General features: G+C 33.1%; 1 protein-coding gene across 1 annotated transcript in view; it reads right to left on the bottom strand.

Annotated features, from left to right (window-relative positions):
• Window positions 1-10,632, bottom strand: part of LOC125055084 (DENN domain-containing protein 2A-like) — a 41,150-nt gene extending 30,518 nt beyond the window's left edge. The window contains exon 1 of the mRNA XM_047657309.1: window positions 8,531-10,632. Within this exon, the coding sequence (XP_047513265.1) occupies window positions 8,531-10,189 (1,659 nt within the window). The 5' untranslated portion in view covers window positions 10,190-10,632. The remainder of the gene's footprint in view (window positions 1-8,530) is intronic.
• Window positions 10,633-12,444: the final 1,812 nt, after the last annotated feature.

Here is a 12,444-nt window from a genome sequence, read left to right as displayed (position 1 = left end):
CCCCCCGCCATCTTGGAAAAAGGGGTTAAAACACGGTTTTGGCTATATCTCCTAAACTATCCATCGTACAAAAAATTTGTGAGGACTCATTTTGTTGCAAATCGCTTTGCCTACAATTGCCTATGTAAGTTTTTATCATAAATCCAAAATTCAAAAAGTTATAAGAAAAAAAGTGATAAAAATTCCTTGTTTGCTTTAAGTATAATTAATGTAAGAAGGGTCTAGGCTCCTACCCTTTTACAGTATATTTTACTATTAGAAATTAAAATAAAACGTCTATTTCCGAATTAGGTAAAAAACATCGCACATAAGATGTGTAACAGGGAAAGTATACACGTAACCTATTGTAAGGAAGTTACGCTAAATTAGTTCCGCTGTTTTGCGTAGGTACTGCGTCACTGACGTCGTTCGGTTTAACGATACAAATTTTACCCATAACGACGGAAATAGATTTAGGAGATTCCATAAATTAAATTCGGTTCCGGTACTTCGCACAAATATCGATTTTCTTATCAAGTCCCTTATGTTACATAGAAGTTGTAAGATACTTTTGTACGTATTAGTATGCATCTCAACTCATAACTATATTTCTCTATATATCTTCGTGGCTTGAGCGTGCCACTGTCATCCCTGATGTCGTAGGTTCGAACCTCGGCTGTGCACCGATTTTGACTTGATTAGACTTTTCTGTTTGCGTATTTAACACGTGCTCGTACGGATAAGAACAGCGTGAGGCAACCGGCATGCTTTAGATCCGAAAAGTCGCATTTTGCAACACAACCAGTTTCTATAATAAGTGCAATTAAAAGCCCAATATAGAAAAATATTTAAATATTCCTCGGCTATTTTATTTCACAATTTTATGAATTATTTTTACGATATCATACATGCACTAATACATTTGTGGATCAAAAATGCTTTTTAATTAGTTTGTATTAACTACTAGTATAACAATTGCACCATGTGTTTTATTGACTAAAAATTCTTTAAAAGTCTACTTGCTACTGCGGAGATGGAGGGAATCCTCAGAGGGAGAACGGACCTCAATTGCGAAACAGTTCTTTCAATACCTTTCATCGCTGAGGCAACCTTGGCATCGCGACTTCTAAAATAAAATTAAGCCTAACAGGTTCCTCATAAAATAATTAACACTGAATACATATAATTCGCTTATATACCAATACATAAAAAATATTGTTATGTAATTTTTTGCCCTGCATTTAGTTAAATTTTTGTTAATTAATTGGAGAACATGTTCAAATAAGGAAAATCGTTTTTTATATTACATTTGATCATGAGGAAATTGGACTGTTATTTTATAAGTGTAAAATATATTATTATAGTACCTTTATCATAATATAGGTTCTACATTGATACTTGTAAACCGTTACTGATTATTTTCAATAACTTTTTTTATTCATTTCAATAGAAGGACACTCATTCGCACATTGGGGTATTTTCGACCGTCAACAAGGGAATAGTCTAAACTACGTCTAATTTCTTTGGGTTCTACGCACTGTGACGTCACATAAGGTCATTAGAGGTCACAGTCTGGCTATCAAAGGAGTAATTAGTGTCATTAGGTATAATTTATATGACTAGGTTTAAATGAATGTTGAGGTGGCTAGTCCATCGTTTCTTAATAGGCCAGTGAGTGCGCAGAAGTCGTAAGCTTAAAATTTACTTAGGGAATCAAGTGCGGCACCTGCTAAGTGAGTTTTCAGGTAACCTTAAGTACACTTAAGCTACATTAACCTAATGCCTTATAAGGCTTGGTGATCCATCAAATCAAATCCAATCAAATCAAAATCATTTATTCCTATAGGTAACACAAGGTACACTTATAAATGTTAAAAAGAAATACATATTAAATGCTTCTAATTTTAAATTTACTGCCAGTTAATCAAGGGCGTAGAACGGAAGAGAAGAACTGGCAATTAACTCTCCGGCACTCTTTTTAAAAGTCTTTTGTTTTACACAATGTTTGTAAGGAGCTGCAACAATTACACCATGTTCCACATGACATCTTAAGTAATTAATAGTTAATTATTAATAATAAATTAAAAACAAATATTTGTCCCCTATCAGTAGGAGGCATGGCGAAATGGGCATACCCGAATTCAAGTACATCAATGCAAGTACTGGACCCGATCTCCCCTAGCTATTACTAAAAGCGTATGGCCCGGTCTGTGAAGGATACTTGCAGTGTCAAGTATCTTCACAAAGTAACAATGGGCGTGGAGAGGCGGACGCAACCGCCGCATCGCATGTCGGGAAGCGGATATGGCTCTGATGTTACCGCATCCCGCCTAAGTCGATTGTTGGTGGCGCCTTGGGGTTTAGTGGGTATGCACAATCGCGAGTCACACATAACCCTCCCGCACTAAGCAGTCGCGCCTTCTGCGCAAGAAGGAGAGAGCAATTGAGACCGATTGAGAGAGAGTGAGAAGGGTGAATAACCTTAAAGAAATCTTATTTTTAAAATTAAAATTTTTGTAGAGTATTTAACAAAATGTTAGTATTTTATATTTTATGCAAAATGATTTATTTAAAACTCAAATGACGAATTGTAAATTAAAATGCCACGTGTTTTTATTATCGAAGAAATAAATTAAATTTATAATTTGTATTAATTTTCGTTTTTAATATTTTAATGACAATTAAATTCATTAAATTCCTAACATATCTTCCTTTTTCCCTCCATCTAAGTCTCGGAAATCTAAAGTTTTAGATTTTTATAAATATAAACAAGAGTTAAAAAACAGTTTGCCAAAGAAGTTTCACTTCTGACATGTGTACTTTGTAGGCACGCACTTTTTTAAGTACATATATAAACACACTAGCAGCAATAAGCTGATGCGCGCGTATTTGGGGATTTGGAGAAATTATCCAACCTATTTTTAAACGAGTCGCAAGAGGGTGCACTAATTACACTTTCCGGAAGCTAATTTCTGTGGTTAAATTTAATTTCGTCGGCAATCCTTACATATCCATTAGACAAACATTTGTTTTTATCAGACATAATCATTTGTTGATTTCCGGTATCAATAAGACTTCCAGGAACTGAGTAAGCATTGATATTTATCAATTCTCAATATTTATTAAATATGTATTATGTTGTCTATAACACTATCTATGCGTGTTGTGTTATATTTTAATGAAAATCTGATTAGATGTATTTATTTTCTTTAAATGTAATACAGAACTAGCACCTATGCTATTATTCTATATTTGAGAGGATACGATGAGGCCAAATATCAATGCCGCTAATTCAGGTGTAAGTAATTCGGCCGCGTTGGTACCCAAGGTGCGAGGGAAATCCTTGAGCGAAGAGCCTGGAGTTTTCGCTTACACATTAAGTATTATACGTTATACAGGGAATTTTTTTTTCTTAAAATTTTCTTTTATTATGCGAACTCATTCGTCGTTAGACTTCTTCAGACCGTCGCTACTATCTCTTTACCCAAATTGAAAAGGGTGTTTATATATTAAACAAGAAATATTATACAAGAAACCGCATTTAAAATTTCTCATAATATAATAATTATGAGAAATTTATTTTATATTTATATTAATTTATTTCTAATAATATTTAAATTTAAAAATACTATGTTTGAAGGTGTGCATATGAAAACATTTGTGTTGAAAACAAAATGACCTTGCAACACTACTGTTGTGTCAAATAAAACTTTATCAATATTAATTAAGACATGCGTATTGTATAACATTAAGGTTTAAATATACATAATATATATTATTCGAACTTATGTGTTTGGTTGTAAATTACTTATAGCTTTCCCCCTTTGTAAGTCGGTTACGTATAGTGTAGTTTTCTATACATGGACATCAGTATAGAAAGGGCACTTTATAAGGTAAGAAAGCTATGTGACATAGAAAGTTATGATTGAAAGTGGGCAACGAGCAAAAACTGCATCTAACGTAATAAATCCATTACTGGAGTGTCAGTACTTAGTCGAAAAATTATCGCGTATATTGAAACCTTGAAACCATTTAAATTAAGAACCTTATCACTTTAATGGATGTCTTTTATTTACCTGCATATTATTTGAGGCTACCATTAATTTAACGGAACGTTATTTATAGAAACGCCATCGTTGTTTTAACACTCCTGGAAAATAAATATTGATTTTATGCTACAATATGAGTAGCTATATTTTCAGGTAGTAAGAGTCCAATAAATAAGGATGTTACGATATCCTAGAAGAGGCTATGGGACTGACCACATTCTAGCTATAAAATTGAACGAAATCCTATTCAAATTCTAATACGAGGAAAATGTACATGCTAATTCACAAAGAAAAGTGTTTTAAAATAAGTTTAACTAGACTATTAAAAACACGTTTTGATAAATTTATTGATTTTTAACGTAACAATGTTTATTGGCAATTTCAATACCCTTTCAACACAAACATAAAGACGATTTAAGGTTATTTTAACAGCCACTGCCCAAGAAAATTTTATACATTGTTCCAATCGACGTCATAAACTATGCACTTTTCATACTGTCCTTCCTTCTGAGGTATTGCCAGATGGCGACTGAAATTAATGAATCAAGTTTTGGCAGCGTGCGCCTCTCATCCCTGAGGTCGTAGGTTAGATCAACGGCTGTGCACCAATGGACTTTCTTTCTATGTGCGTTTTTAACATTCGCTCGGACACTGAAGGAAAACATCGTGAGGAAAACGACATGTCTTAGACCCAAAAAGTCGACGGCGTGTGTCAGGCACTGGAGGCTGATCACCTACTTGTCTATTAGATTTAAAAATGATCAAACAGATTCAGAAATCTGCGGCCCAGACCTAAAGTGGTTGTAGCGCCACTGATTTTTTTTTCTTGGGAGCCATTTTGTCATCCTTGTGTTGCTATTTTCAGATGGTGATTTAGATTGTGATCGTTTCCTTTTATAGTCGATCCCTTCTTTACTATCTGCTTATCACACCTTATGAAGGCAATTTTTACACTTTTTTTCTACCTGTTCTTTCTTTGCTTTGGATCCTTTCCCTTCAAGATGAAATCTTTAGGATAGTCATCCGTTGCATACAGGTTTGGAGGATTTTTTTTATTGTTTTTTAAGATTTCGTATTCACGCCAGTTTAAAGATAAATTAATATACCCTAAATATAATGACTATCATTTTAATCGCTTTATCTTATCAATAGATAGAGCATAACATTTACGAAAATAATAAATTTATCACAACCTTAATAATTAGGACACAAAAATTCACAAAAAAGTTAATGAAGAAAAAATAACAAACGTGTTTAACCGGTACAAATAAACACATCCTTTTATGTCTGATGTCTGCTTATAATTCTCTAAACACCTATTGGATACCTTCTGCTAATGTAATCACGAAATTCACGTTTCCAAAGTCGCAGGCCAAATTTTTTATATATAAAAATAGACGCGGGCATCTAACAGAGGAAAATAAAAACAATAGAATAACGAATTATGTTTCTATAACACTCATAAATCGAGGACAACTAATTTTATATACATTTTAATAAAAGACTATAATCATATGACATATATTACATCTACGGTCTTAGTGCAAAGGAAGTATGTTTTATTCCGTTTTATCTCAGTTTTCTTGTTAGTTTTTTTTCTTGATTTTATGTTAAAATAATATAAGAACTTTGAAAGTTATAAGTATTTACTTTGTACTTATAATATAAACATAGGCTCTACTACTTCCGAGGAACCGGCGTACGATGTTCCTAACAAGTAACAAGCCTCAAGGCACGCGGGCGAACTGGTAGTCTCCTTTTCGCGTCATTCTCGGCCTCTGTACTATAATTTTTAAAGTTAGTTCTTGTTCATGCATTTCAATATACGCAGACAGTCGTACATATAAGTAATATTTCATTGAAAACGTCTCGTTCATAGTTCACGCTTCAACAGGCAAAGGCAGGATATGAAACTGGTTTTCAAGGATTACACAATTATTTATCAGTTATTCAGTTTGCCCTTAAACGCTTTTACTTACGAATCCGTACGTAATATCAACATTTTTATTATAAGGCTATATTACATATTTACATAAAATAGTTTAAAAAGCATCAAATGTAAATAAACATTTCGACCATTTAAATAAATGGTACCTTTTTTGTATTTAAAATAAAATATCATCCCCGTACAAAAGTGACTTTCAAATGAGATTAGAATTATAGAAAAAATATCTACGAAAAGCTTAAAAATAAGCCCTTTAATGAATGTCCACTTTTTGCACCCATAATGTATGAAACATAATAATGTACGTATACGATGTTTTTATAATACCTCATGTTATAACTTTAATGTCTACGACTTTTTATTGTCCTCTGTCCCTAAAATATAACCTGGCTTACTACATATATGGACTATTTTTTCGATATTTCTTGCAATTACTCCAATTAAAAACCACATTATAAATAGCACAATAACAGTAATACAACCTTCCATTCCGAATGTATCGAAAACAACTTTTTTCCAAATTCTAAAGTTATACGCAGGATACAGAACCGGCTGCTCAAGGCTATTTTAACATTTATTGAACCCGTTTCCCTGGGAATGATTAACCATTGCGCCACGATAACTGGTTATAGAATAATGAGATTATAATTCGTATACAGAACTAGCTTTTGTGGCTAGATAGTAAAATCGTCTGTTATATCTATGTTTTACAATATTTAATTAATTATTTTATGTACATATATACACTTATGTTTTACGCGAGTGTTGAAATTAATGTTTTCCATTACAACTGTAGAGATCTTATTTCGTAACTGTTTAGTGTAACTGAGTTAAATTATTTTACGTCTGAACACTAAAAACTTATTACATATACCCATTTATATAAAAATATTTCATTTTGAGAAAGAGTGCTGCGGCTAAATTACAAGGCCCAACAGAGCTACAAATCAACGCTTGGACTTGACTAGGGATTTTAAATACCTTAAATTAGACATTTTAACTTATACATCATTGATATCAGTAATGTAATAACTGGTAACCCTCTCGTCACCTCTATGTAACGATAACAAGCTTAGCCTAAATTCAATGAAAATGGCGTGTCACGTACTTTCTCTAAGTTTCTAATTTTGACACATGTACACAGCTAATTATCGATGACACTACACTTTCAAGAACGAAAAAAGAGGCTCAGTTTTGTTACACTTTATTGTCTGTTATCTACCGGTCATTCGTAATAAACGCTTTTTAAATTATTAATTTATTATTATGAATCCTATTATCCTTGTATATTGTAAATTTTATCTATAGTGTGATTCCTGAGGAAGGTTATGTTTAATTAATCTAGTTGCTGCGGTCTCTGACAGAATGACCAGCGCTGTAGAACATACATACACACACGCATTACACACTTGAAACTAACCGAATGAGAAAAGGGTTTTTTTTTTAAATATCAATCATTATATTTTTTATTTAATTTTTTTCTTTGATTATTGTTATTTTGAGTATTTATGTGTGTGTGTTTTTGTTTGTAATAAATGATATATCTATGTCTAAATTACTTTAATAAAACGATTGTTAAAGGGGTAGCAAAAATGGCGTTGTCTAAATAGACGGGGACAGAAGCTCATCATGTATATGGTATATGTAATTAGAAAAATAGGCATGGCGGGACAGCCAAGATATTATTATAAATTATAGCGATCCGCGAGCGCCCTCAACATCGGTAGATTAATCTATGCGTTGCTGAGAGTTGTAGAAATGAATGATAACGCTCTCTTCTTAGATAGATGCAGGACCATCTCCTGAATCCTCCGATTCTAATAGGTAGATTACGGATTGATTTAAGAATACTTCATATACTAGCTAAAAACAGATAGTAATATCACGAAAAAACGTATCGAATTAATTAAATGCTGGTTGTTTCATAATGATAACATAATAAAAAATGCCCTTGTCTTTTCCATGACAATTCAGGTAACAAGATACAACAAATGTCACGACCATATCGTATCGTATTGCAAGCACCGGAGCACGGCGGTCACTCGCGCGTGACCGACACGGGACTGCGCGTGGGAAAACCACCCTTAACTGAGATTCGATACTTATTTCATTGAATTGAAATGGTTGAATGAACACAAAGACATAACTACAGTCCATTTATTTGTCCTTCCAACAATCAAACCACTCATATGAAACATTTGGTCTAACATTCAAGCAACTCATAAGTAACATAAAATACATACTGGTATGTACATAATATGGTGGTACATGATAAGAACTGTAAAAGCATAGGAGCAAAGTAGGTAAAAAAAACTATTTTTTTTTCTGAGATATTGTTTTGAAGATCGTCATAATTATGATTTAGGAAATCATATGGCATTTAAGGTCTGTATTGATTTCACAACAGATGTTTTTATATTTGTAAAAAATGTTTTTATTTATAATTAATATAACATGTATTAACTATACAGAGTTTTAGGAAAAGACTGAGAGAAATAAACCAAAGGTGGTTAAAATTTGCTCAAATACACTATTAAACAGATAAAGCAAAGCTTACCCCAATAAGTCTTAAGTCTTCCATACTCCGGCTGCCTTTATTCAATGATCCATATTCACTTTTCTCAACAAATGGTACATCATAGATATGTTCTCTTGGCACATAAAACTCTGAATTTAACACTTTACACTTACAGTTCAAATGACACTTAAATCCGTCTTTATCATCATTTGATTGGCACTTTGGACACTTCTTTCCTTCAAAATCGTTTTTAAATGTACTCAAACGTTTATCACACATACATTCGTTCAATCTAGTATATGGCAGACTTAAAGTTGAATTATTTGTCATAATGGCACAATTTAAAGAATTTAAACACTTTATAAAGGGATCCGTTGTTTGGTTTGGGATGTTTAATATTTCAGTACAGAGATAATGCATCTCTTTTTTAGGTTTTTCAATTTTTTCTGATTCTTCAGCAATGTCATAGATTTTACTTTGATTTGCCTCTCGTTTTTGCAATACCTGCTCTAGTTTTTCAAGCATTTTTTTTGTGTCCTTTTTAGGCTTTTCTTCATGAAAAACTCTAGGTGGTTTTTTAGGTGGTGGTCCAGTGGGTAAAGGCTGTTTTAAAGCCTTTTTCAATGTATCTGTGAGCACTAAATGTGGGTTTTTTCGTTCCAAACGCATGGTTTCACTAGATCCACAAAGGTCATCCATTGAAGCCAGATTTGAATTAGAATTGACATTTTCCAATTGGTTTGATATTTTAGTTTCACTGTCAAATAAGGTTTTAATTTCTTCTTTATTTTGAAAATTATGTTGTGTATTATTTAAGTTTTCAATTGGGGAAGTTTCTTTATCACTGGTCTCAAAAAACTGACTAAGATGTTTATTTTCGTTAATATTAAAGTAATCTTTATTTTTCAATCCTTTACTGTCCCTGGATTTCTGTTTCTCCAAAAAGAGTTTTTCTTTATCATCAATTTTTTCATATTGAGTAACTAGTTTTCTAATTTTATTTTTTTCATCATCTATATTTTCTGTTTCTGAGCTCACCCCACTATCGGTTAGGGAATCTTGTTTTTCAGCTTTGTTACTTTTATCAACTTTAGCATATTGGTCTAATATATGTTTAGGTACATCACAGTCTGGTACAGAATCAACATGACCAACAATGGCAGAGTTGGAAGCCATGTAGCCTTCTTTCCTCATTTGATCTTCTATAAAATTTCCTAATTGTTTCAAACGATCTTTGGAGAGTGTTTTATCATGGCGTTTCAATGAGAAATCACTGGTTTCTGATCGTCCATTGCAGCTACCATAACGTTTAGGCTGTGTTATAATTTGATTTCGGTCACAGCGGAAAGCATGACTTCTATGTAATTTCTTGCCGGGATCACTTGATTGACGCGACAGTGTTATTTTTGTATCATTACAAATTTTTGTGTCTGGTTGACTATATAAATAACTTGAATTTGGTTTGAGAGACCAATCTTCATTCAAATCACTTAAGTCTGAATTAACATTCAAACTTTTTTCTTCGTCTTTGTTTTCCTTATTATTTGAGTCTACAACACCAATATTCACATTGTGTTTTTGAGTATATTTACCCAAATGAGACACGTTTTTCTTAACGACTAAAGATTCGTTTTCAGACTGTAAACTCTCAAATTTACTTTTAATAGCTTGAACTCTATTTTTGGGCTGTGATAACATTATTTCAAACAACGGAATACATTTTTAACTTTGAAAACAACAACAACTTTACTTCTGTATTATTTTTAAGTTTATTTTAAACCACCATATTTTCTTTATTTACAAACTTACGCGCGGAGGAAATGTGCTTATGTTAACTTTCTTTTCAAACAACCGAAACACTTGTCCCTCTATGACAGAGACTTGTTTCTTAGCAAAACAACGATAACAGTAAACAGATGTTTAAAAGTACAACGGGATTACACATTACTCACTACACTTTATAAGTTACATTAGATAACCGATTCCATTTTAACTATAGGTTATTTAAATAAGGACTTTATGTTTTTCGAGCATTAATTGTTATCAATAAGTTTAATTACTAATGCAATCGCGACAAAACTCGAAAGTTAAAACTCGATTTACTCATGTCGGAAGTCTTCGTCGGTAATTCTAAACATCGAATCAAACTATTAATGTCAAACCTCATTAAATGTCCGATTGACATTACGAATACCTTTTGACTTTAGTTGTCAGTGTCTCTTAAAAGCAAGCCATCAATGTCTTGTCGTTAGTGTTTGACTTTTCGGTCACGTCTGTCGCAAAGTGTATTTTCTAAAGCCCCATTAATAACATCGCAAGGTTTAATGAATTACGACGATTTAATGTTAATTATAAGTTTACGCTTAAATTTTTTTTCGCTTAACACGAATGTGAATCACGCCATCTGGTATCAAACGTAAATATAATTTATAATCTATTACTTGATACATACTGTTTTAGTGAGCTATCGTAGAGGGCACTTACTCCCAAAATAGTTTTTGAAGTAAATTTTTTCTTATCAAATCTTTGATCTGAACCAGACGGCCGACACAGCCTAAGTAAATTTTAAACAATCCGATTTGCAGTAGTTATAATTTCTCTTATGTATAACGCATCTTTAACACTCGCAAGAGATAACGAGAGCTTTTTAATATATTTAAACTTACCTTTTTTGGAATGGCCTGAAAGAAAGACTTTGTCGGCTCAGGCGTCTTGTGCGAAAGGCAGGTTTTTCGGCAAGGGTACAGAGTGTCTCCAACGAGACTCGGACCCTTTTTTACTTTTGTCTGTCAAGTGTATGAGAAATCAACGTTAATATTAATCGAACAGACTTTATCTAGAAGTCTGAGTTTTGAGTTGCTACTTCTCTTTAGTTGACATTAATATTAAGAATCTGCAATAGTTCTGCTCTAGTGTTTTGGTCTTAAGTAAAAATACATAAAGACTATATTTCAGTGTCCAATGACTTAGAGCCAATTATTAATGTCACTTAATAAAACGCGTGCGACTTGATATAGAGATGACAACATTAAAGATCTAAAAAGATCTAAAAGCTCGGCCTTAAAAACTGTTTTACTGATTACACATAAATTTATACATATAACTTTGGTTTGATTTTAAAAAGAAACAACATACTTTATATATTTATAGTACGTACGTAATATATTTGAATTGATGATAGGGAAAAGGTATTTTAATCCAGTTATCTTAACCATAAGACATATTTAATACTATTTGGTAAATAGATATTTCAGTAAATTTATTACCGACAACATTATCTTCAATTGCGTCAGTCTAAGTTTAAATATTGAAATAAGATTTTTTAGGTAAGATGTAGAAACGACACTTATCGCTAACCGTTCTTTCCGTAGGTATGTCAAAGAGATTACGGTCTTGATTATGTTGCAGTCGCGTTGAAGTCGTACACGACTGCAACACGACCGCATAATGCAGTCGACTACGACTGTTTGGAGCAGTTGTGTTCGACCGCAAAATAATACTGATGCGAATACTGAAGAAACACTGCTTCTTGTACTACTATTAAGCAAGCGTAGGCGTAGAAGACACCGTAGTATGTGATTGCGTTCAATACTACAATCAAGAGAACAGCATGGAATATTTCATACTTTGTATCCCCAGCTGAGAGAAGAGACTAAAAGTTTTTCAACTACTTTAGAATGTCCGTGGTTTCATTTGATGAATTAGTTAGCATTTTAAGCCATAAAATACAACGGACAGATTCCAAAATAAGGAAGGGATTGGTACTCAGCGGGGAGCGGGGAGGGAGTGGCGCGCGGTCGTCACCAGCAGTCCGTGTATGGTGGGTCCGGCAGCTCTAAGCAGTCGACCGCACGGCGAAACTCGACCGCAGAGCGACTGCTCCGACCGCTCAAGAACTGCTCGAGCGGTCCGTGTATTGTGGATATGAATTTAGTATGGAAACTGCAGATCGC

This window comes from Pieris napi, chromosome 13 (assembly GCF_905475465.1).
Source record: "Pieris napi chromosome 13, ilPieNapi1.2, whole genome shotgun sequence".
NCBI lineage: Eukaryota > Metazoa > Arthropoda > Insecta > Lepidoptera > Pieridae > Pieris > Pieris napi.
The sequence above is the reverse complement of the archived record's forward strand: the minus strand, read 5'-3'. Positions and strand labels throughout refer to the sequence as shown.